Source organism: Gossypium hirsutum, chromosome D06 (genome assembly GCF_007990345.1).
Source record: "Gossypium hirsutum isolate 1008001.06 chromosome D06, Gossypium_hirsutum_v2.1, whole genome shotgun sequence".
In the NCBI taxonomy this organism is placed as follows: domain Eukaryota; kingdom Viridiplantae; phylum Streptophyta; class Magnoliopsida; order Malvales; family Malvaceae; genus Gossypium; species Gossypium hirsutum.
Window position 1 is genome coordinate 46,451,844 of NC_053442.1, and position 25,649 is coordinate 46,477,492.

At 32.3% G+C, this 25,649-nt stretch overlaps 2 protein-coding genes across 30 annotated transcripts; one reads left to right on the plus strand and one right to left on the minus strand.

The window, feature by feature from the left end:
• Nucleotides 1-255: 255 nt before the first annotated feature.
• On the minus strand, nucleotides 256-4,797 carry LOC107901797 (uncharacterized). 25 transcript variants are annotated; one of them, XR_005914884.1, is made up of 9 exons: nucleotides 4,260-4,765; nucleotides 3,868-3,945; nucleotides 3,713-3,793; nucleotides 3,254-3,363; nucleotides 2,917-3,169; nucleotides 1,547-1,623; nucleotides 1,045-1,112; nucleotides 632-719; nucleotides 256-534 (listed from the first exon to the last, which is right to left on the minus strand). XR_005914884.1 is itself a non-coding variant. In XM_041095841.1 (5 exons), the coding sequence occupies exons 1-5, from the start codon at nucleotides 4,485-4,487 to the stop codon at nucleotides 2,978-2,980; spliced, it is 618 nt and encodes a 205-aa protein (XP_040951775.1). In that variant the 5' UTR covers nucleotides 4,488-4,749; the 3' UTR covers nucleotides 1,547-2,977. The 25 variants fall into 25 exon arrangements, 3 of the variants coding, with proteins under 3 accessions (XP_040951775.1, XP_040951777.1, XP_040951776.1); XR_005914874.1 differs by having other exon boundaries at nucleotides 1,540-1,623; nucleotides 4,260-4,749; XR_005914878.1 differs by adding an exon at nucleotides 2,783-2,837 and having other exon boundaries at nucleotides 632-1,112; nucleotides 4,260-4,749.
• Nucleotides 4,798-7,809: 3,012 nt separating this feature from the next.
• Nucleotides 7,810-12,120, plus strand: LOC107901795 (uncharacterized). 5 transcript variants are annotated; one of them, XR_001685435.2, is made up of 4 exons: nucleotides 7,810-8,048; nucleotides 8,325-9,117; nucleotides 9,224-9,343; nucleotides 11,132-12,120. XR_001685435.2 is itself a non-coding variant. In XM_041095844.1 (2 exons), the coding sequence occupies exons 1-2, from the start codon at nucleotides 9,184-9,186 to the stop codon at nucleotides 11,621-11,623; spliced, it is 642 nt and encodes a 213-aa protein (XP_040951778.1). In that variant the 5' UTR covers nucleotides 9,123-9,183; the 3' UTR covers nucleotides 11,624-12,120. The 5 variants fall into 5 exon arrangements, 1 of the variants encoding a protein (XP_040951778.1); XR_005914887.1 differs by having other exon boundaries at nucleotides 8,759-9,117; XR_001685434.2 differs by having other exon boundaries at nucleotides 7,811-8,048; nucleotides 9,224-9,333.
• The last annotated feature ends 13,529 nt before the right edge of the window (nucleotides 12,121-25,649 follow it).

Genomic DNA, 25,649 nt, shown 5'->3' on the forward strand with positions numbered 1-25,649 from the left:
TTTAGTGGCACTTTTCTCACAAACGCCGCTAAAGAACATGATATTTAGCGACGCTTTTATCACAAACGCCACTAAAAGTACAATTCTTTAGCGGCGTTTATAAAAAAACGCCACTAATTTTGACAAATTTGTAACACCCGATTTTCATCCATATACAATCCTTCCTATAACATAAAATCCAACCAAAAAACAACAAATTTAAATGATACTTCAAATTAAATGAAAGATAAATGATATAAATTGATAACTGAATTATAATTCAAAATATTCTTACAATAATATTAAAATTAACAATGTTAAAAATATTCTTACAATAACTAAAGCACACTAAAATGTTTACACAATAACCTCCCAGAAACAGGGGCAGCAATAACCACAAGAACAAAAAAAAAAGGAAAATACACAAATCCAGAAACAGCAGTTTTTGGCAATCACTTTTTCAGGAGTAATACCGAAAAAATAACCCCCTGGTTTCAACAACAATGACACATTACTTAGAAGTCTCCTTGCTTTGTCTTCAGTTTCAAATCTTAACTGCAAATTGAAGAATAAAAATGCACTTTAGATTCATCATATTTGTTCACATGACAAATCAAAACTCAATGTTCACAACTTAAACTACACAAAATACCTGCAAATGCTGCAAGCAACAAACTAGATCAGCCTAAATGTCCTTCTCTTGCAATAGGGTTTCCAAATTATCCTGTCAAATGAATGTGCTGCCAAGGGCAGGAGAAGAGAAAAGCGCTAGCATTGAATAGATTCAACCTTTTTAAAAGTTAAAGGCTACTGCCACTTTTACCAGAATATTTTTCTCTCTTTTCTTTTCTTTTTCAAACCACATTCACAAAAGAAATCATTCAATGTTAAAAATAAACTCAATTTATGTCATTAATCCCTGTACTATGAATAAATTGCAAATTTAATTTAACTACTTTTAAAATTTTGAATTCCAAAAAACATATGTTAAATTCTATTCTTTTCAAGATATTATACAACAAACATTTTATTATCATTAAAACGCCTAGCTATTAGCGTACTTACCTTCTTTAAGTGCTTCAATGGTTGATAGAAAATCCTGACGCTCTTTCTCTATGCTAGACATTTTCTTTCTGCAAAATTCAGAATGAATAAGATGTCCTATAACTATTAGAAGAATCAACATGAAACTATATCCAAATGAAAGTCTAAACATGATAATATATAGCAAACGGAAGGAAACAACACTAAACATTTCACACAGGAAACCTACTTAATAAGCAAAAAACTACCAATTAAATATCTCCCACCCCACAGGCACACACATTCTTTTTCTTCCTTTCTGGTTCTTTAGTTGTAATATGTAACAATAATAAATGTTTCTCTACTAATAACAACAAAAGTAACCTTCAATTCTGCACCAAGGAGTTATGTATGAGCATTATAATCCAGGCAGTTACTTTTGAACACATATGACAAAAGGCATATATAATTGAAGAAACAGGTAATCAACTCATCCTGAAAATGTAGATCACAAGCCCTTTGGTAAAGAAAAATTACAGCATACTTGAAAGAAGAAATTTCAGCCTCTGTGTTCTCCAATTGCCTCTCCAATTTTAGCTCATTCGACCTTAATCTAAGTGCCTAAAAAGAAAAAAGCAGATGCCAGCATAAAGAACTTTATACAAAAAAAAACATTCAATGGAAGATAATCCAAATGCTAGTCATATGGTTTAAACAAGCAAATTAACAAGATCAAAACCAAATAAATATAAGAGAGAGAGAGAGAGTTAAATCAACACTTTAAAATCCTTTCGGTTCTGTGCAGTAAGGATGGCAAACTATTTAATCTAATGGTAGAAATTTATAACAAAGATATTTGTAATCATTAAATTAATACTTTTTTTGTCTTTCCACTTTTCATCCTTGCTACCAAAAAGTGCTAGCCTTTTATCACATGCCTAAAGGAGAGGCCTTCAAGCAAGACATACACATAATAAGTACTGGAAAATTAAGCCAATACTAACTTTCAAGGTAACACTTTGGAATAAAACTAAATAAGTAAAGGTCTAATTATGAATTTTATCCCCTTAATTTACAAAACCTGATAAGTTAGTCCAATTAGATAACATTAGTAAACCTCACTGTTAAATTACTAGCTTGGACATCAGCACTTCAATATTTAATATGTAAGGAATTATCAAAAATCAACATTTCAATAATTTATATGCAAGAAATTAACACAAATCAATCTTACAACAGTTTATGTGAAACAAATTCGCAAAAAATCAATTATTCATAGTTCATATATTTACCGGCATTAGGGCTAAATCTTCAATTTCTATAACGATTTATATGCAACAAATTAACAAAAATCAATGGTTCAAGTTCATGTATTTACCAAAAATCAGACTAATTTTTCAATATTTATAACAACTTATATGCAACAAATTAGCAAAAATAAATGGTTCAAGTTCATCCATTTACCAACAAGCAGACTAAATTTTCAATTTTCAATTTTTAAAACCCTAAACCCATTTTGGGTAACATTAGTAGAACATTTCAATATTTAATATGTAAGGAGATATAAAAAATCATCATTTCAACAATTTACAAGCAAAAAATTAACAAAAATAAACAATTCATGTATAATGTATTTACCAAAAACTGGACCAACTTGTCAATTTTTATATAACATTTTAAATGCAACAAATTAACACAAATTAACAATACAAGTTCATATATTCACCAAAAACCAGACTAAATTTTCAATTTTTATAAAATAAGAGGATGGAAGTCTAACAAATTAAATTTTCAGTTTCAAGCCGTGAAGCATGAAATAATAGCCATAGCAGCGCCTGCAAAACCTCCATATGAATGAACAAATGTAGTTCTTATAATATAAATAATCAAAAGGAGCAATAATATAAAACATACCTTTTTGTAGTTTCCTTATTTTCTATGAAATCAAACAGCAGCACATCCATATTTCTGTTTTTCAAACGTTAATTTGAGACAAAACTAATGCCTTTTCTGATGTTTTTCTTTCGGACTTCTCATCATCAAATCCAATACCCAATTTTGACATATCGAATTCACTCAAATTCTTTTGTTCCACGATTCCAGATACGTAATTTTTGCTGTTTTGGTTCATTGTCTCGGACTTTGCAGAAATCCCATGGACCTCCAACTTGCACAACAGAATGCGTGAAAATTAAGTTAGATTTAATATATCTTAGAACAAAAATAGAATAAAACACAAAGGAGTGCATACATGTATGCAAGCATCAAAATGAATTAATCCACAATGAGGCCACGGATTAAAGGGAATCATTTCAGCTGATATCAGTTCCAGACCCCCCAAAATGAGAGCCTCTTGATGTCCTGCTTTAAGAAAACGTGAGTTTTATATAAGTTTTTGCATGTTTTAACTTTTAATATAATTAAAAGCGTCCAAGTTTACATAGGCAAACTGGAAGGAAACGACTTTGTATAAATTCCGTCATATCTTCAATTGAATAACTGAAAGAACTTGAATTTTAAGAAGACTGTAACAGATCCACCTCAGAAAATTAAAACCAATAAACAAAAACACAATAACCAACTAGCAGTCAACTTGTCAGGTCAAAGCACTCACGCATAAATCATTGCAAATAAAAACTATACACAACCAAACAAACTTCATAAGGCAATCAAGATAAAGTATAACTTGAAATAAACCACAAGAGTCTACCTTTCTGATACTGTTGATCAGTGACAGGCTTCTTATTAGCAGCTGGTCCCAAGCAAGAAACAACGCAAACAAAGCAAATGTCTAAAAGCAGAAGCAAACGTGAATGAAGGCACATATAGTTGTGGAAACGAGAGTAACAAGCTAATGGAACTTACAGGACAAGGACGCTTAGGATCTAGGAAAACAACCCATAGTATTTGTTCTATTGCAACTTGATCCTTCTGCTCATCAAACTGCAAAAACCAAGCACCTAAGATTAATTACTCAACAAAATTACAAATATCCAACCACAAGAGGAAGAAATACAAATAGGTAGAGAAGCAATCAATCAATAGTATAGATGGTGAAATTTACAATTGTGCATCATGCTATGGCAGAAAGACAACCCAAAATATTATTGAAAAACCGTGCATGCCTCTTTCAAAATTGGCCCAAGATCAGCTTTGAGAAAAAATAAATTCTCATCCCATCAAGCATGCACAAAACCGACGGAAAGATAATTTTTGAAGGTCTGGAAAGATAATTTTTTAAAAAGGAAGGTACATACATGGAAAATATAGCTTATTAGCTGGATCAAGTTTGAGCCGACGCCGAGTCGGCAAAAGCGACTTTGCAACGGAGGAAACCGAAATGGCAGAGCCGTGATGATTTGATCCTTCGGCATGAGGTTGAGTTTGAACGTATAGATTAGAGGTTGAAGAAGAAGACAGAGTCGTTCTGGTATTATTCCCAGTTTGGCGAAAAGGCAGCTTAAAAATTCCCCAAACTTTGCCATCGGAGGGTGACTTTTGCTCGGTATCTATCGCCATCTCTCTCGCAAGGACATGTACGGCACCGTGTGCCGCGTCCCGAAGATTCTAAAACCGAAAAACCTTTGCTGGAATTTGAGAGTTTTTAGACGAAGAACAAACAAGAATTGACTTGGCTTCAGTTGGGAAGAAACAAAGTTGAATAAGCTTCTGGGTTTCTTTTTTGGATGTGGGAAATTAGGGATTTTAGGGGGGAAAGTTTGGGATTTCGGGGGGAGGGGGAGGGAATTTGATAAAATGGCCCTATTTTTTTAAAAGTAAATTTTATTTTGTGGCGTTTTCTAAAAAACCGCCGCTATTGTTTATCTATTGCGACATTTTTTTATAAAAATGCCGCAAATTTTTTTTTTATTTGGAATAAAACGACACAATTTTGCTATATAAAATGACGCTATATTTTAAAATAAAATTATTGCTTACCTTTTGCGGCGTTTCTCGTAAAAACGCCGCAAAAAATTATTTCATTTGGAATAAAACGACATTGTTTTGCTATGCTAAAAAATTTTATTTTGTCTGTTAAAAATTATTAGTTAAGTGATTTTATAAAATATTTATTATTATTTTTTATAAATTGAATTTTTATAAAAAAAATCAAGTACTCTCAAAATAAATATCGTATATTTTAATAAGAAAAAAATGATTAAATGGCTGTAATTAAATTAAATTCTTGTAAAATTTTTGTAATGAAACGACACCGTTTTGAAAAAATTCTAATACATATTAGCGGCGTTTTTGCTATAAACGTCGCCAAAGCTCGCATATTTTATAATTTTTTATATTCAATTATTGTATATTGCATATCAATTTTAAATTAATAATCTTTACAATTTATTATTACCACTTTTACAATTATATAAGAACTTATTTAGTATATAAATTAAAAAAATACTAATTAATCTAAACCTTAAACCCTAACCCGACCCTGAATCTTTAAACCCTAAATCACTAACTCTTGACCTCAAACCCCTAACAACTAACCCCTAAACCTTATTTAATATATAAATTAAAATCACTAATTAATCTAAATCAATCAATTATGTACCCAAAAAATTTTAAAATTATTTTAAATAATAGTATTTTAATTTCTCCATTTTACATTCGCCACTCACCACTCACCCACCCTAACGAAGTACCCAACGTAATTCAATTAATGATTGCAAATATAAGATATTTGCTTTCTTTTGCAATTAGGCTATTCAGATAAATTAGACCTACCTGTCCACCACTACCACTATACCGCCTGAAGCAACATTCGGCTTTAGACTCGAGACCCAGCTAACACTTTTTGTTATCAAGAAAAAACAAGCAGCTTTTTCTTTACGGGAGCAAATCTAGCTAGTATTGGAATTTCAATATTTAATATTTAATAAATTTTATTATCAATATTTAATAAATTTTATTCGAATTTTAATATTTATAATATTTTCCTATAACCCTTTCTCAGCCTAAAAAACCTAGCTAGTATTAATTTCTAGTGGGTATTAGACCAAGTAACAACCTCATTTGTCCTTTTTCATTCATTTCCAGTTCTTACTCTTGAGTAGTTACTATTAGGTCATTGTTGTGTTCATGTTTGATTAACTAAATATAAAATTATTTTTGATAATAAAATTATATCAATATATAATATTATTTATGATCACGATATTTGGTGTTTTATATTGCTTTCTTTGATTTATTTAATCGAACTATCAAAATTTATTATTCTTATAAAAATTTATTCTATTTTTTATTCTTTACAACACAACAATTTAAGTTTTATGATATTTTGTTTTACTCATAATTTAATATAATTTTCTAGTAAAGTAGTTCAAATAAACTGTGATTGAAAAATAATAATAAATAGTTAGGAGTTAGGACGACTTCTCTTTAATAAAAACATTTTGTATTAAACAATATTATTTGTTATCATTTAAATGTAAATTTGACCAAAATATAATAAATACAACAAAATATCAATTTTTTCAACTTATAATAAAAAATATAATTGAAACATTACTTGAGAATATATCAAAGAATGAGATTTAGATTTTATTATTATTAGCGGCGCTTTTTCAAAAACGCCGCTAAAGGCCTGAGTATTAGCGACGCTTCTTCAAAAACGCCGCTAAAGGCTCGAGTATTAGCGGCGCATTTTCAAAAACGCCGCTAAAGGCCAGAGCATTAGCGGCGCTTTTTCAAAAACGCCGCTAAAGGCCCGAGCATTAGCAGCGCTTCTTCAAAAACGCCGCTAAAGGCTAGATCATTAGCGGCGCTTCTTCAAAATTGCCGTTAAATGCCCCAAAAACTTAGAAAACGGTGTCGTTGGGCTTAGGCTTTTTGCGGCGCTTTTTAAAAAACGTTGCTAATGCTGATTTTTAGCGAAGTTTTCCAAAAAGCGCAGCTAATGCTTGATTTTTAGTGGCATTTTTTGTCCAAAAGCCGCTAAAAACGCAGCTAAAAGTCTGTTTTGGTGTAGTGAAAATTCATAAGAATTAATATTAAAAAATAAAAAAAAAATTAGTTGAACCGCTCAATCAACCAATCCATACTAATTCTCGAGTCAAACAATCTAAAGCCTTTCTCCAGACCGATACTCTGGTCAATTATCGATTCACCTGTCTAGTCTAGTCTAATTCAAACAATAATGTTTAAAATTCTCTTAAATATTTCAATTTTTAAAAAAAATGTTTTCAAGAGAATTAGTTGAAATCTAAATCTAAATTTCAATTATCCAAACAATGAATTTGGATTACTTTAAAATCTTAATTTTCAAATATTTTAATTTCTAAACAAAGACATTGGAACTGATGAATTTATAAATCATATAATTCGCAAACGCTACCTAAAAGAATTTGAAATAAAAGTAAAATGATTTGATTAAATGGAAAGCAAAACCGAAGGACTTAAAATACTAGAATCTCCAAATAGCAAAAGGGCTTAAATATAGAATTGGCCATGTAAATGAATGTGAGCTTAATGTGTAAATCAAAATACAAATTTTATTTCAAATGTTGTTTACATAGTTAAGAAGAAATAATTTGATACAACATAAATATTAAAAAAAAGAGGACTTCAAGGACAAATATATCATATTTCGAAAGGGTACTTTATAGGAATTAAAAAAATGCACTTTTTTTTTTGAAATTTCAACTAGATTAAAAAATAAATTTGAAACAAACAGTCCCTCGGGCTTTAGCCCAACAACTGGATTCTAAAAAAAACTGCAAGAAACAGGCTAACAGCAGTTTAGCCCACTTAAGAGTAAAAACAAGAAAAAGACAAATTCAAAACCACTAGCTGAACGGTACAATTGTCCTCATAAATTCTTCTGACTTTTCTCTGCCCAAGACAACTGAAACGAAAAAGAAAATCCCCTCAAATCTTTTGCTTTCTGATTGCTTTTACAACCGGCATTAACTCTTTCATTTCAATCGTCACTCCAAATGCCGAACCCCATCATCTTATCCCCTTTCCTTCTACTTTGAATAGCCAAGGCGATTTGGCTTTGGTTCATCACAGATCGATCGTGAAGTCTCTCCCACCAGGTACTGCTCCTCTCCCTTCTGTAGTGATCTTTTTGCTAATTTATGCTCCTCCACATTTTCAGACCTTGGGATGAAATAGAATCTGACTTTTTGAAAGAACTCTTTTAAGCTTTGAATGTCACTGATTATTGCTCCTATTTCTGATCTGTCTCGACTTCCACTTTGACATTTTGTTATCACTGTTCTTGAGTCTCCTATTATGTCAATAGTATGATATCCCAACTGGATCCCTAACTTTGTTGCTTGAAATCCTGCATGTGCTTCCGCTGCAAACAGATATGCAACATTGTCATGAAGGATCGATTTTGCTTCAACGATTCTACCCTCCTCATTCTTAACAATAAGACCTGATGCAGATCTGTGGTTCTGTGAGTCAAAAGCTGCATCGAAAAAGATGGACTTATTTGCCCCTTGTACACTCTGTCTAGGCCTTGCGCTGACTTCCAAGGCGATTACCCTTTCCTTGATTCCTTCCAGTTTTGAAATGTAGCTTTTAATTTGTTTTGATATATCCCAACTGGTGCTATATTTATCTTCATATATTAGCTTGTTCCTACTTGTCCAGATTCCCCACAACCCGTAGCAAAATCCCATGCACTGTTCATTTGTCCCTATGCTGAAGACCCAAGATAGCCAACTCCATAAATCAAAATGGTTAGTGTTAAGTACCCAGGAGAAATTTAACTGACTCCAAATTTCTTTCACTATAGGGCACCTCTGAAAGATGTGGAAGCTATCTTCTTCTTCCTGACCGCATCTCGAACAACGGTCTTCCGTCATTACTCTTTTCAACTTAAGATTAGAAAAAGTAGGAATGTAATTCCACGCTATTTTCCACACTGTAATTTTAATTTTTGAAGGCATATGTAGATTCCACAGTTTCCTGTAAAAGTGTTTAGAATCGGCCTGTAAATAATCATTAGGATCTATTGTAGACTCCTGTAATAGTTTATAGGCGCTTCTTACTGAAAAAATCCCAGTTGCCTCTCCTCTCCATACTTGGATGTCTTCGTGAATAGTCTTTGAAAGCGGGATCTGCAGTATCTTCCTTGCAATATCCGTATTAAAGGTACTGATAATCAAATTTCTGTTCCATGTTCTACTTTCTTCATTTATTAAGTCAGCCACCACTTTGATGCTTTCACCACGGTTGTTGTTTTGTAATCTGTCTTCAGTCACTCCCGGCACCCAGCCATCATTCCATATTGAGATATGGTCTCCTACCCCTACCCTCCAGCACAATCCATCCATCAAAAGTTTTTTTGTCGACCAAATACTCCTCCAGGTAAGTGAAGGTAGGTTACTTAACGAAGCATTCATAAAGTTTGTTCTCGGAAAATATTTAGCTTTTAAAAATCGGGCTAACAAAGAACTCAGATAATTAATAAGACGCCAACCCTACTTAGCTAATAGTGAAATATTGAACTTAACTAAACATCTAAAGCCTAAACAACCTGATTCTTTTGCTAAGCAAATATCCTTCCATGCGCACCAATGTATCCCTTTTTTCCCTTTATTTTTCTGCCACCAAAATTTTGCAATAATACTATCTAATTCCTTACAAAACGATTTAGGGAGTAAAAAACAAGACATTGCATATGTTGGTATAGATTGTAAAACTGCTTTGATGAAAATCTCCTTACCTCCTTGTGAAAGATATTTGATGCTCCAGTTCTCAATATGTTGCCTGAATCTGTCTTTCAAAATTTGGAACGCTGCGTTTTTCCTCCTTCCCACCAAATTAGGAAGCCCTAGGTAATTCTCCATATCATCTGATCCCCAAGAATTCGAGTAATTGTATGTCTTTCTTCCTCTTGTGAATTGCTGCTGAAAAAAATCGTAGACTTCGAATAATTCACTTTTTGACCTGAACAAACGTCATAATGATGCAGAATCTGTTTTAAATGGATTGAGCTCCTCTCTGTAGCTTCCTCAAACAGCATACAATCATTTGCAAAAAGTAAATGTGAAACCTGTGGCCCACTTCTTGCCTTAACTCCTCTTACTTTGTTCTCCTGCATTCCTAGCTCCATGAGACTAGATTGACCTTCTCCACAGAATTAGAATAAGAATGGACTCAATGGATCCCCTTGTCTAAGTCCTCTAGTGGGGGAAAAAGTTTCTCCAATATGTCCATTAAGAACCACCGAATAAGAAACTGTATTCACACACTTGAATAATGAAGCCACCCAATCAGCGTAGAATCCCATTTTCTTCATCTCTTCCACAATTCCATTCTACCCTATCATACGCCTTACTCATATCTAGCTTGACCGCCATAAATCCTTTCTTCCCTACCCTCTTCTGTTTTAACGTATGGAGTAGTTCGTAAGCCAACAACACATTATCTGAGATCAATCTCCCAGGCACAAAAGATTACAAAACATGTAATATTTCAAAACATTAAAACAACGGAATATATGAAATACTCATATCTAGCTTTATTTAAAATTCTCTATTATTTCCTCCCCTCTTTTCTTCTATTCATACTCTTAAATAAATGTATCATTTGTATTTCTAATTGTTGTGCTATTACAGAATATACAATGTTGTGTTCTATAAAAACAGTCATATTTCACTGATATAAAACAAAGTGAAAAAAAATCAAGTGATTGTATTTCAAAATAACATAAAATAATATGTAAAATAGAAAATATTAATAATAATTAATAAAAACATGTATATTACAGGTCCACGTATTTAACATCTGTATTTGCTGACGTGTCAAATCATGAAGGTTGCCACTTATCAGAATTTTATGAAGACATAACATTGTTTTAATAATTATTTGTGTACTTTGTAATATAATATATATTAATATTAGTTTACGTATTCGCGCGGTGCTTGAGATTATTGCATTTAATAATTAATTTTTATTAAATTAACTTATATAAAACAATTTTCAAATTCTTAAGATTTCAAAAACAATAAATTTAAAAAATAATTGATAAATTAAATTTTAAGAAAATCATAGTTGATAATAGAATAAATAAAAATTCATAATATTTGGTAAATGAATTAGCCTTAAAATAATAAGTAATATTAATATTCACTAATCTTTTGTTTTTTCTTTTTTTTTTTAGATGTTGAGTACTACGTTGCCTACGGTGGAGTTCACGATCGGTGCAAATCCTTTGGGTTCTAATAGTGGTGTCAGTCGAGCTACGAAGAAGGTCTGTACCAGGATGGAGTTACTACCGGACATGGATGACTCGACAATAGATGGGAATGGACAAAAGGTTCAGGGATCGGAGGTACCTAGAGTGTCGTATAAATTAGCACTATTAGGGGCCTCGCCAGTGCCTGCGCAGAACGCTTTAATGAAGCAAGATTTCGCTCTAACAGAAGGCAATGTGATCACGGAGGTTGTCGAGGGTGTCCCATTGATCACGTTTTTTGATCGGGTACAAGAGTACATTGAACGCAGAATGTCTAGAACAATCATTGTGAAAATGTTCGGGGGAAGAATTGGATTCATCAATGCATCGTTGAATAAGATTTCATTGTTGTGGAGTCCAAGATGCCCGATCCAATTGATGGATCTTAAGAATGATTTTTTTCTGGTTAGGTTCTAGGATGAGGATGATTATAATAGGGCTTTGGTTGGAGGGTCATGGGTAATATTTGGTCGTTACTTGACATTCCAGCCATAGTCGTCAGATTTTTCAATGGCTCAAAATGAGATTGAATCACAAGTTGTTTGGATACGTCTTCTGGGTCTACCAAAGGGGTATGTATTATTCGAACTACCTTTTTAGGGTGATTGGCCAAACTGTCGGTCCAGTGGTGAAATTGGATGTTCATACGGATTGTGCTCGTAGGGGACGCCTTGCGCTGCTGGCGGTTTGTATTGATTTGATGAAGTCGCTGGTGTCGAAGGTGAAGATTAATGACTGTCTTCAACGCGTTGAGTATGAGTCCCTGCCAAACATTTGTTTTAAATGCGGACACATTGGTCATGGAGTGGACCTTTGCACGGGGGTTAAGTTGGCATTGTGGGAGGTGTCGAAACCCCTTTTTGAAAAACAAAAATTTAGTGGTCGGCTTAAAAATGAAACAAAAATTGGAGTCGCCACCGATCCTTTATTGAGGTGTGATCGGTACACCTTAAAATGATTTTAGATCTACGAATTTTGAGAAAATAGGTTCGGGAGTCGGTTACGCACGAGGAAGGGTTAGCACCTTCGTAACGCCCAAAATTAGTACCGAATTGATTGTTTAATGTCTTAGTGTCGAAAATTTGAAAAAATTTTAAAATACGATCATTTGAAAGGAAAATTTGAATAAAATGAATTGTATGATAAGCCTCACTTATTTCAAAGAGATAAATTGTCACACTCAGTAAGTTAGAGTACAACATTTTAAATCCCCAAAATTAAGTTTATTTCTTAACTTTTAAAATCTATGCATTTTTGAGAAGGATATCTGATCATTTGGGTCAAATGAAAAAATCAAAACCCAGTAAGTTAAGGCTCGATTTTACAAAATTCCTAAATATCGAATATTGCCTTTATTATTATTTTAAAAATTCTCATCTCGAGGAGTCAACATGTCATGTCCAATACATTAGGACACGACGTATCGAATTCCCGAGAATGAACTTTTATTTATGTGTTTTGATTAAAGAAAATCTTCGATTATTTAGATTCAACGAGAAAAATTAGAACCCAATACATTAGGGCTCAATTCTTTCGAAGATTCCAAATACCAAACTTTGCATTATCTTGAAAGTTTTTGAATAAATCGGTTTTGATATTAAACCATATTAAACACGACTTTTTGAACAAATAAAGCACAATGGAATAACAATGCACGACGCGAGGCGATAATTCATAAACCACAATATAAGTTAATAAAAACTAATAATAAATGAATACCAATAAACAAATACCATACGCATAAAGACGATAATTTCACATCACATGTAAATATCAACATTAACATTCAAGAATTATTAATCTAAAAAGGGAAATAAAATGTATTCACAAAATAAAATAAAAAATGAATTCAGGATTCAAAATATATATATACACAAAATTTTAAAAAATAATTAATATAAAAATTTCAAACAATTTAATAATTGAACTAAAAATAAAATGTTTAAGTAAATTCTAAAGAAAAAATTGTAAGAAAATAAAGGTGAATAAATTTGAAAATTGATATATGTTTTGATTTATAAGTAAAAAAATCTTAATGTAAATAATAATATATATAGTCATAATATATATAAGTTAAAGTAAGTAAGATAGAATAGCAAATTTAAAAGGAATAAAATATTTGTGCATAAAAATAAGTAAAATTTACAATTTGAAATTAATAGCTATCATTATATATACATATGTATACTAAATTTAATTCAAAATTATATATATATGGAAAAACATGAGATATTATTATGAGAAACTTTGAAGCTAAACGTATATATATATGAATTTAAAAAATATGTATATAAGTTATACTAAGATAATATAAAATATATATAATAAAATATTTGTGAAAATAAGTAATAATGCATAAAAACATAAAATAATATCATATAATAAAATAACAAGATCTATATAATAAGATTAAGTAAAAAACTAATAATAAAAATAATAAAAATAATAATAATAATGGAAATATTAAACCAAATAAAAAGAAACAGATAACACGAAAAGGATTAAATTGCAACTAAAACGAAATTAATCGGGAAAAAAATAAATAAACAAAATAAGGGCCAGTGTGCAATGCGCGAATAACATGAAGGGTTAATCCGGAAATATTCCCAGCCTGCCAAAATGCAGCGTCTGAACTGGACTAAAATGAAACAATAATCAAATAAAAGGGTGAAAATTAGAAAACGCAAAGGAGCGATTCGAACACGCAACCAAAAGGGGGGACCATCTGCGCAAATCTCCCCATAGAGGCCAAAACGCGCGAATCCTTCCCCGGGTCGGGTCACTGTGCGGGTCGCATGCCTCTAAACGGCGTCGTATTATCCTGCTTAAATAACCTCAGAAAACCCTAAAGTCTAACATTTCACTCCCCTCAAACTAAAACCTAGTTCCTCACCATTTCAGCCGCCGCGCAAACTCGTGCCTTTTCTGATTCTGATTCTGACGGAATGAACCAGGCTCCGATGAAGCGCTCGCGCAAGTAAGACTTTGCCCCTTTTTTATTTTCTTTCGCATACAACAGTAGCATTCATCAAAGAAACGAAAAAAGAAAAAGGTTTTAAAACAAAACTGGAAATCGCCTTTCCGAACTTTTGATTTTTTTATTGCTTTTTGATTTTTTTTGATACAATATTCGTGGATCCCCCCTTTTACAAATTTCTGTTTGGCTTTTATATAGCCTAAATAACCGAAAAAGAAGAAAAAAGAAAAAAATCAAAATCTATTCTGTTATCCTCCCTTTTTTGTTGCTTCCTCTTTTGTTTCTTTGCTCTCTGCTGTTCATTTGTGTCCAGGTACGGCTAGCTGGGAGAAGGACGCGCATGGAGGAAATAAGTGCGTGCGTTGGCAATGCACGCGCGAGGCCTAGATCCCATTGCTGCGGCACCTGTGATTTCTGAAACTTTTTAGGGTTTCTGCAAATGTAAAAAAATCTCGGCTGGTTTTGGCTATTGGGCTGGAATCGGGTTTGTCGTATTGGGTCAGATTAGGTTTGGATTATAACCGAGTTTAGGACTGTATTTTGGGTTAGATTTTATTGGGCTAGTGTTTAGTTTGGGCCATATTGAGCCCAGTGTAAATGGACATTTAAAATGGACTATTTTTTATTGGTTTATATTTTTTGTTTATTTATTTCTGATTTAGGCCGGGCAAATTTGGGCCATTATAGGAGGGAGAAACAAAGGGTTTTGATTGGGTTGTGGAGAAGTCAAGAATTCAACAGAGAGTGGAGGAGGAGCCCTTTGGCCCTTGGATGTTGGTGAAACGGTGGAAGGGAATAGGTCATTTCACAGGAATGGTTAGGAACGATGGTTTTTGCAATTTTGTGGGGGTTCGTGATTTGCGGTGCTTGGAGAGGTTAAAGAAGACAATCACGCTATTGTTAATGCCGAGATTGATTGTGAGCAGGAAGTGAGGAGGATGGAGCAGAATCAGGGGTTGGGTTTTATTGGGGATTTAGAACCTAAAGAAGTTAAGGTGGGATAGTGACCTAAAGGGAGAGTCTTGATGGTAGGCGCTGCGCCAAAGGTTGGTAATAAGGTTTTGAGGCCCAATAATGGCAAAGTTAGAGTTAAAGCTGAAAAAGGGCTTGAGACCTTTGATGATGGGTCTAAGATGGGACCAAAGGAGGCTGAGGGCCATGGGGGAAATTTTGTGGTACAACTTATTAATGTGTCACTAAATTTGAATCAGGGAAAGCCCAAAGCAGTGCGTATAATGGAAAAGAAAAGTCTGATTTGGCTACAATGAAGGCGAATAAGATTTTAATTTTGGTGAATCAACTAATGCTTCTCTAGTTTCATACCCGAAAGTCAGAGATGGGGTGAGTGGGCAACAAGATAAGCCACCAGATGAGGTGATGGGTAGTCAGTTGGATGACTCGGTGGACTAAAAGCGGCTATGGAGGGTTTGGTTCGTGACTTTGAACGGGTTCCCAAGAAAGCTCCGATGGTAGAAATTTTATATTTTGTTATAATTTTTTTAGTTTTCTTACAATTATGGTAGAAATTTTCGTAAATAAATTTCTTAAAACTTATGTTTTTAAAATTTTTATTTTTTTATTTAGAAAAAATCTTGTTAGTATTTTTCTAAACAAAACTATATTCATAAATTTATTAGTATTCCTTTTATTAATAATCTTATTTTCTAATGCATAGGATCTTATATTTTAAATTTTTTACAAACATTTTAAATACAAGTACAAGAAAGAATATTATATATGTTAGAGATATTGAGTAGAGACGATAGATCTAGCGACTTTATGGAATTTAACAGTAGACTTCGAGGTACGGGTATTGACCCCTCTATAAATATACAGATAGGTATACAAATATGTATTTTGGATAATTTTATAATCCTCTTTCAACTACTATTGACTAAGTCAAATTTATCACATATGTTCAATTATTTAAATTCATATAAATGAACAATTTCTCAATAATTTCAATATGCTCCTGGCAGTCTAAATCCTTCAAGGATTTTAATATAAACTTTACTACATAGTGATTCATAAAAGGTTGTAACAATAACCATTAGATGCAAGTTAAATCTTTTATGAACTGTTAATTTAATAATATATCTAAAGGCTATTACATCCACCACACAAGAATATTATATCTTTTCATAATCAATGCTAGGACTAAGGAAAAACTACATATTTTTCTATTTTGCAAAACTACTTCATTTGCACCTTCACTGACTTTATACCTTTAGATATTTAGACTACTGGTCCAAAAACTCCACAAAATTAATTGTCCTTGAGTTGCTTCTTTCTATTTTGACCAATTTATTCCATATTTATATTTCTCAATAGATTTATTCAAGATCTTCCATTTATTTCATTATTTCAACAATAATATTGCATGCAAAACTATTGTCGACCACTTTTATTATCGGTTCGACATTTTCTCAAATTGACATAACTTATCAAGATCCCTTATTTTCACTATTTTAATCTTCAATTTCAAGTACCTGAATCTCTTCTGGAGTTTTAATTATAAGTTATGTCTTGGGTCTCTTCTGGAGCACCCGCCTTCACTATATGACCATCTAGATTTATTATTTTCTTTTATGAGAATTTTCATATTTGGAACTTGTAATGAGTTATCCTTATTAAAATTCTAGTTCAAATTACTCTACCCCCTAACTCATTACAAGTTATTATTTCTCTCCGCCTAATGTTGGGAAAACTATCAAATCAAAATAGTAATCACAAATCGTGTCATAATTGAATCTCCAAAACATTTAAAACATAGAATAATACAAGGAGGCTCATAATTAATACATATTCCTAACTTTATTTGAGGATTCACTCATCTTTGTGATTGTGGTGGATTAATTGGAATATATACGCATATACAAAAGTTCAAAGATGGGAAATATTTAGCTCTTTACCAAAAACCAATTGTAATGGGAAGTATTTATAATTTATTGGCTTGATGCGTACAACACATAAATCAACATAATCTCTTGTTGAAATAGGAATTTTAGTTCTTATAAGTAATGGTTTAGATATTAATCAGAGGCATTCAATCAATAATTTCTCTACAAAACCTACAATAGCGACATAAATAAATCAGTTAATATTTATTTTCATGAACAAATGAGATGCTTAAAACAATATGTAACACATGTAATCAAAACTTAAAAAGAAGACCATCTCAAAATATGTAAATCATATATCAAGTTGATTTAATATTTAAAGGCGTACCTTTTTTATTCTACGTTGAGTCATGACCATAAGAAGTAAGCAAATTAAACTTTAGTAGTAGACTTTGACTCCAATCAAAATCTATTAATAGAAAAATTTGAGAGTAGATCTTATTTTCCAAGTGTACAATAGGTACATAACCAATGACTCTTCATAAATAAATTGTCTCTCTTCTTAAAAAGTTCTTGGGAATTCTTATTCTTTTCTTGCTTTCTACATTTTTCTACTTCTGTTGGTGAGAAAATTTATTATGACCATCCCCTATGCCTATTATTATAGTTCAATTTACTACATCCACATCAAAGATTATGTCTTTCAAATTTATTACATATTGTTACATTCTCTTCAGGGAATGGTTAGGTTTTGTGGTTAGAAACCTTTTTTCAATCATAAGTAAATTTTTTTTCATGATATTACTACCATAGGAGTACATTTCAATCATGAAAAATTCAATAAGTTCTCTCTTACAAGGTTTTCATCAGTAATATTTTTCCACGTAATTTTAATTGAGAACTTATTCTGAATACTGTAGAATTATACTCACAGTTTTAAAAAACTTGTAACTTCAGGTGCATCCAACCATAACAAGCTTTAGATAGATTTACCATATTCTATTCCTCATAAGTAGATATTTCACAGTAAAATATTTTGCTTCTAACCTCTTAACGGGGATGATGAAAAAAGAAGATCATAAAGATAGTCACTGTAACAACCCGTTTTCAGTGAAACTGGAATAGTGGTTTCAAGACCATAAATCTGAAGTTGGAAAATTTATTTTATTATTATTTTATTTCTTCCAGTATGATAGTAGTACCGTATAAAAATTTCATTAAGAAATTTTACCATTTACATGCTTAATTTGATAAAAATGACTAAATCGCGTGAAGTGCAAAAGTTGAGTTCTAGTAGCTAAAAATATTAAATAGCTATAGAAGCTTAAAGTAAGAGTTCTTAAATGGTAATTAGACCACTAATGAAGATAATGGAATGTGATGGCTTGGTAATTGTGTAATTAGTAATGATTTTAAAGGTTAATTAAGTAATTAGTAAATAATGTTAATATTAAATAAAACAAAAGTTAAAGGTATCATCTTTAACCTTTGTGTAACCGAAACTTCAAAGAGAAAAAAAGAACCATGGAAGCTTAACATTCGACCATCCTTATTTGCTTGATTAGGTATGCATTTTTGTCCCATTTTTAATGATTTCTACATTTTCGGGATCGTTGTAGCTTAATCTAGCTAGCCTGGGGACTAATTTGTGAAATTGTTAAACTATTAGGGACTAAATTGAAAAATAAAAAATTATACATGGTGAAATTGTGAAATAAATGAAATATAGGGCATCCTAGCGACCTAATTGATATTCAACCATAGTGGGTTGTGGTGGAATTTCATGAATTTCCATTTTTATGAGATATGAACTAAATTGCAAAGAAATTAAAAGTATAGGGGCAAAATGGTAATTTTTCAAAAATATGATTTTGGGTTAAATTGAATGAAATATATTTTAAATTGAGCTAAATTTATCCATATAGATCAAGATAGACCTTGTACAGCTTTAGATCGAGGCAAAGAGGAAGTCTTGGATTAATCACCTCCGTATCTGCGTATATTCGTCGAGGTAAGTTCGTGTGATTAAATTGTGATTATATGTTTTATTTTGAAATATGCATGAATTTTAAATTTGCTACATGTATACACAGTTGCATATCCAACTACGTACGACTACCGAGCCTCGTTTGAACCTTAAAAATTCGTAGGATACAAATGACATGTCATTAGGGTTTACATGATTCGGGTGTTGGTCCTGAACGTCCTACCGATGGCTGAGGTCCAACATGTGTTGCGGATACTCTACAGCTCGTGTGAGCAGCATCGTGTAGCTACGTTCCGACCCACAACTTGTGTGAGCATGCCCATTTTCACAGTTCGTGTGAGCATACCGATTTACAGCTCGTGTGAGCATACCGATTCACAGCTCGTGTGAGTATACATGTACAGGATTTGACGGATTACAGTATATGATTTAGCACACTATGTATGAGTTATTTCGGGTATCCAACAATATTCTAAATGGTTCAACGGACAATATTCTGATACGAATTGGTAAGAGTTCTATACATACTATTACAGGGACACATATGAATTACATGGAAATGTTGTTATATGGTATATGGATAATTGAATTGGATGATACATGTTTATGAAACTTAATCAATTGTTGCGCTCATCCATGATTATTGGTTTATATATGTATTTACATGGCTAACATGGTTGATATATATATGTGCTTAGGTATTTGGCCAAATTATGTTAGGATATGCTATGTTTACTTACCTATTATATGACTAAATGGTAAGTTTTATTATTTGATATACGAACTTACTAAGCTTAAATGCTTACTTTGTATTATTTTCAGTGTTTTATAGTGAATCGGAAGCTTGTTTGGGTTGGAAGCTTGTCAGAGCTATATCACACTATCCATCGGCTCTTTTGGTACTTTCGGTTGTTTAATTTTCGTTATAATGGCATGTATAGGTATTTTGGCTAATGTTGGCCTATATGTTTTGTTGTGAATATGGCCATTTGATTTGGCTTGTGTTTTGACATATTTTGGTATGTATATAAGTAGCCTTGACATGGTTGATATGTGGATTGTTTCGTGTTTGAACAGTGAAATGTAACATGATAGTTAAATGTGTTTTGTGATATGATGAAATTGTGGTTGGTATTAGTTTAGAATGACATATTTGGTACCAATTGAGAAGTTTTTGTATGTTTTGGTAAGTAAAATAAATGGCATGAATTGATGCAATTATGCTTAGTAGTTAGTTGATTATTTTGCCAAATAGAGTACATGTTTATATATGTTTTAATGTTGTCATTTGAGGTGCCTAAGGGCATATTGGTTGTATGTGATTATACCATATGTATGTAGCTAGAAATGCATGATTTTGGTGCCTTGTTATGGTTTGTATATATATGCATTTTGGTTTTAGGTACATGCTTAGTTGAGTGAGAAAAATGGCTTGTAAAATGGCCTATTTTTGTCCACACGGATAGAGACACGGGCGTGTGTCTCACCCGTGTGTGACACATGGCCAGGCAACACGGTCATGTATCCCCTGTAGCTTTCAAAGGGTTGCAAGTCAGGCTGTTACACGACCTAGCATAAGGCCTGGCACACGGGCGTGTGGCTTGGCCATGTGACCCAAGTCAGTGAGTTACATGGACACGGACACGGGCTGGGACACTGCCGTGTGTCCCTATTTTGAATGCCCACATAGCCTGGTTACACGGCTGTATGACCCCTACAGTGTTGAAAATTTTCATTGTTTTTTGAAAAATTCTCTGAGTTTCTGATTTAGTCCCGACTTGTTTCTAACACGTATTTAGGGTATCGAGGACTTATATAAGGGATAATGTGTATGTTTTGAATTTATTTTAATATGTTTATTGATATGGTTTAAAAATTTTGAAATTTTGGTCTGTTTTATTTGAAAACTCCGGTAATGCTTCATAACCTTGTTCCTGCAACGGATACGGGTTAGGGGGTGTTGCCATCATGATCAATTCAATTTATAATAATAGTAATAAATATAAACCAATAACCCAATCCTCTTTTGATTCATATGAAATATAATATTTTCGTCATTCACAATCCCAATATGATATCCATTATAATAAATATATTTTAAAACTAATGCATTAACCATCACAAATTTTGTGCTTTTTAGATATTGATATATTAGCTCTTCTAGAGCATTTAACTAGTTTTGTACTATCAAATATTGGAATAATATTTGTTTGTTTTAGTACCAAATAAGATAAATATTTTCTATTTGTAATGATACAACTAATTACTACATTCTCATATCCTTCCTCAAAGATTATTAACATAAATAAAATATTTGGGCACACATATTTGGCCAATAATCTTTCATATCACATTGATAACATAGGTTATCTTTACCCTTTGAAGAGTTATCTTGAGGACTCTCATTGTTCTCTTATTTATTACTATGTTTTTACTTTTAATGGTCCATGAGTATATATTTTATTTTCTTTATGTTTGCATTCACTTCGGGAAATGCAACAAATCTGGTAGGAATGGCTTCTAAACGCCTCCATTGATTCTTTATTTCATAATCACCATCGCAAAACATGCATGGATTTCAAATCAAAATCTATCTATTCATGTTGTCATGATTAGTCTCCAATTATAATAAACATGATATAATAAATCATAGTAAAATATACCTGGGATTCTTTAACATCATTGTTATCACCTTGACTATTATCACGAGTACTATTACAAGTTGTAAAACAACTTTGTTTTCGTAATAACATTAATAATCTAATAGTAAAAAAACCATTTAATAAAAAAATCAAAGTTTTCGTGTACGATGCTTGAAAGTTATCCAATACACATTGTACCAAATTTCAATACCACATATATGTTATAAAATCTTATGTTGCTCGAATCAAATATTTATAGATTCAATTTTAAAAGATATAATACAATAATTTCAAGCATATTTAATAACAATAATTTAATCATAAAAAATTTTAATCATCCAAATATCATACATATTATAATTTAATAAAAGAATCTTAGTTTAAAAGAAAATATTTTTCATTAAATAATTTTACTAAAAATCAATCAACAAAGGAGAAAAACATACCACATAAGGATTATATAAATTTCTTTGCATAATGATTACCTGTAATGCGCAAGCCTCATTTGAAGACTAAAATAGTAGTAGCTCTAGATGGCAATCGACAACAGCTTGAGTAGCACATTTGAGTGACTGGCTATTGCATTGGATATTGATTGAAAGGGGTAAGGCATGGTGAAAGGGAAAAAATGAGAAAATTAATGGTTACGAACCCTTGCTCAAGTGGCTAGCAGCTAAGGATAAGTCTTTGCATGATTTGGGGATATTTTTGTGTATGTGATCTTGTTAAATAAAACTTATGGAGAAAAATAATAAAAGAGAATCGTGTTGATAATGTGTTATAAAATAAAAGACAGAGAATAAAGAATAAAGAGAAAGAGAGAGCGTATTTTTATTTATCAATCAGGATACCGACAAAGCTTATCCAAAGTCTCTATTTATGGCATAAGAAGTATAAATGAAGTAGAGTTCTAATTCTAATGACTATTAGAATTTAAAGTGCATCAAAACTTATCTTAATCTGGATGGACATCCACTTGATAAGGTATCCATAACAAATAGAAACTTTTTTAATAATTAATTTAAAGAATGAAGCTTTATTATTAATTAAGTTAATAAATAACATTGATTTAAAATGATCTTTTCTATATTAATATAAAAAAATTTAAGTTTAAGTAATATGTATAAAATTCTTAGCATAACTAAAAAAAAACCAAAATGTACAAGAAAAGAAAAAGGTAAAATGAAGCAATGAGAAGGCTTTGATGCAAAAAAGTTACCTGATTTACTTTAATTACATTTGTTATACATCAATAACCTAAGAACTGACTCCTAGAAAGGATCCGAGCCTTCGACACATGACCCGACAATGAGCTCGCAAGGCAATGCTACAAATCCAGCACGTGGGAACCTTGCGCAAACCCACAAGGCAAGGTCGCTGGACCAACCCGTGGATCTAGCTCACAAGGAAAAGTTACAAACTCAGCTTGTAGGAACCTAGGGAAGATCGTAGTCTCACTTCGCATCTGCCTAAAGAACTCATTGAAAGGGGCGCGTACTCTGCAAGCTATCCGAACTGTAATAACCTGATTTTTAGTGGTGACGGGATAGTGGTTCGGGACCACAAATTTTCATTGTGTCAACTCATAATTATTATTTTTAGAATATTTATGGAGTCATTAGAGTCATATTAAAATTTGGTTTGGAAATATTAATGTTTAGATAGCTAATTAAAGAAAAATTACTAAATTTTAAAAAGTGCAAAACTTAATAATTATTTCATTTAGATAATTAAATAGTTTAAAGGTTAAATGATGAAGGATCTAAGTGGTAAATTACCTTTTATGAGCTTGGTTGGATGGTTAATTAAAAGAAAATGATAAAAAATGTAATTAAAGGCAAAATTAAAATTTAGTTGAAATTATAGTAAACAAATGAAAAGAATTAGCTTTCTTCTTCATTTTTCTTTTGGGAGAATCGAATTGCCATGGAAATATAGGTATGGAGAATCGGTCAAGCTCAAGTTCTTGCATGTGAGTAAATTATTTCCTCGTTTCTTGTAATTTTTATGTTTTTGAGATCGTTGTAACTAGGTCTAGCTAGCCCGTACCTTCGTTTTTGATTCTGTTAAAAAAATTTGAAGTTTTCATTGATGAATCTTGAATTTTTATGATGATTACCATATATTTGGAGCTTTGATTGTGTTGTTTGATGAGTTTATAAAGTGATTTTTGTTAGATTTTGATTTTATGATTAAATTGTGAAAATGTGAAAAAATTAGGGTTTGATAGTGAATTTAATATTCATTAGGGACTGTTTAAGGGCCTAGTATATTTGGATGGAATATTAACTTGAGAGAAATGGTTAATTTGATGAATTTTGGGTTAAGGGACTAAATTGTAATAATTGTAAAAGTTTGGGGTAATTGTGTAAATTCAAAAAATAAAAGGGTATTAATTGTAAAATAGATTAAAATGTGAAATGTAAGCTGATAATTGTGAAATTTCATATTTTAGATCAAGATCTCGTAGATACTTGCAGAAAAAGAAAAATTACAAAATAGTCCCTAAACATCTACAACTACTACAATTCAGTCCAGGTAAGTTCGTACGGTTTAAAATTTAATATCTATATGATTTATTGAATTGTATAACATGGTACAATATATATGTTCAATTGTTGATAATGAATGATTGTTTAAGATATGCTATTGAAATTGATGTTCGGATTAGATTGAACGTGGGATAGAGTACAGTCGTGGATTAGTGTGTTATGGGGGATTAGAGTGGAGATGGTTTTGGAGTGATGCATATACACATTACCCAAGTAAACTGAGGTTCAATATTTGTTGCGAACTCTCGTGTTATACTCTTTTTTTGGTGTCTTTCGGTTGGACTAGCTCTTATGAGCATTGGTGTGTTTGGAGGGATTGGCTCGTGTAAGCATATGGTGTGTTTTGGTTGGACTGATGATGTACTCTTATCCGTAAGTTGTTCTTCGAATTGAAATCTCAATAAGGTAATTTATTTGAAGAATTTGATGGATTTTCTATACATTTGAGTATTAACTTGAACGTATGTGATTTATCGGTTGATACACGGACGTATGTCTCAGCCGTGTGTGATACACGACCATGCGACACGGCCGTGTGTCCCCTGTACGTTTAAAAGCATGCAATTCAGGTAGTTACATGGCCTAACACAAGGTCTGGCACACGGGCATGTGGCTTGGCCGTGTGACCCAACTCAGAGAGTTACACAGGTGAGGACATGGGCTGGGACACGACCGTGTGTCCCTATTTTAAAGGTTACATGGCCTGAGACACGGGCGTGTGTCTTAGCCGTGTGAGGCACATGGCCTGGCCATACGTCCGTGTGAGTCCTGCAGTCCAATTTTTCTGACTTTTTCTTAAACTTTCTATATGTTTCCAATTTAGTCCCGAATATTTTCTAAAGTAATTTTAAGGCCTCGAGGGCTCGATTAAGGGATGTTATGATTGTAATTAATTAGACTAAGTTTACATTGATGTATGAATTGAAAGGTTTCTTGTTCTGTTTGTACGGTAATGCTCCGAAACCTACTCTAGTGACGGATACAGGTTAGGGGTGTTACATGGACACGTGTCCAGTAAGTATGAAGCCTGCCCAGAACGCCAGTCTCGAAAGCAGAAAGGACTGTGTGCTCCATAGACATGTGCCCAACAGACCTGTAGTTCGCAAAGAATGTCAATACTAAGGATAAAGAATGTCAATTTTGGAGGCAATAGAATCAAGACAAAGTAGTGGGGCCCTGCTATGAGTTGTAATAGTACTTATAACCGTATGTATAAATATCCCAACATTCCTATCAATAAGACAAGAGAAATATTACTCAACAATTGGTGCGGTAAGCGTGAACAAACTTCCGATCATTAAATTTTTTTGAGTTCGATTAAGTATCTCTACCTCTAGAAACAAATGGCTCACTCGAATGAAAATCCCCCTATCAACTCATCATCGAGACAGGTTGGAGCGTTAGATTCCAGTACCTAGCATGAAAAAGTAGATTTGTTCACCGGG

Excerpts from the sequence above, each read along its gene's own strand:
- LOC107901797 (XM_041095841.1), bottom strand. The coding sequence starts at position 4,487 with ATGGCAAAGTTTGGGGAATTTTTAAGCTGCCTTTTCGCCAAACTGGGA. Across the intron at positions 3,946-4,259 it reads TAATAAGCTATATTTTCCAT|TTTGATGAGCAGAAGGATCA; the intron begins GTATGTACCTTC and ends TGGTTTTTGCAG. Across the intron at positions 3,170-3,253 it reads ATTTTGATGCTTGCATACAT|TTGGAGGTCCATGGGATTTC; the intron begins GTATGCACTCCT and ends CTGTTGTGCAAG.
- LOC107901795 (XM_041095844.1), top strand. The coding sequence starts at position 9,184 with ATGCTTTCACCACGGTTGTTGTTTTGTAATCTGTCTTCAGTCACTCCC. Across the intron at positions 9,334-11,131 it reads TCGACCAAATACTCCTCCAG|ATGTTGAGTACTACGTTGCC; the intron begins GTAAGTGAAGGT and ends TTTTTTTTTTAG.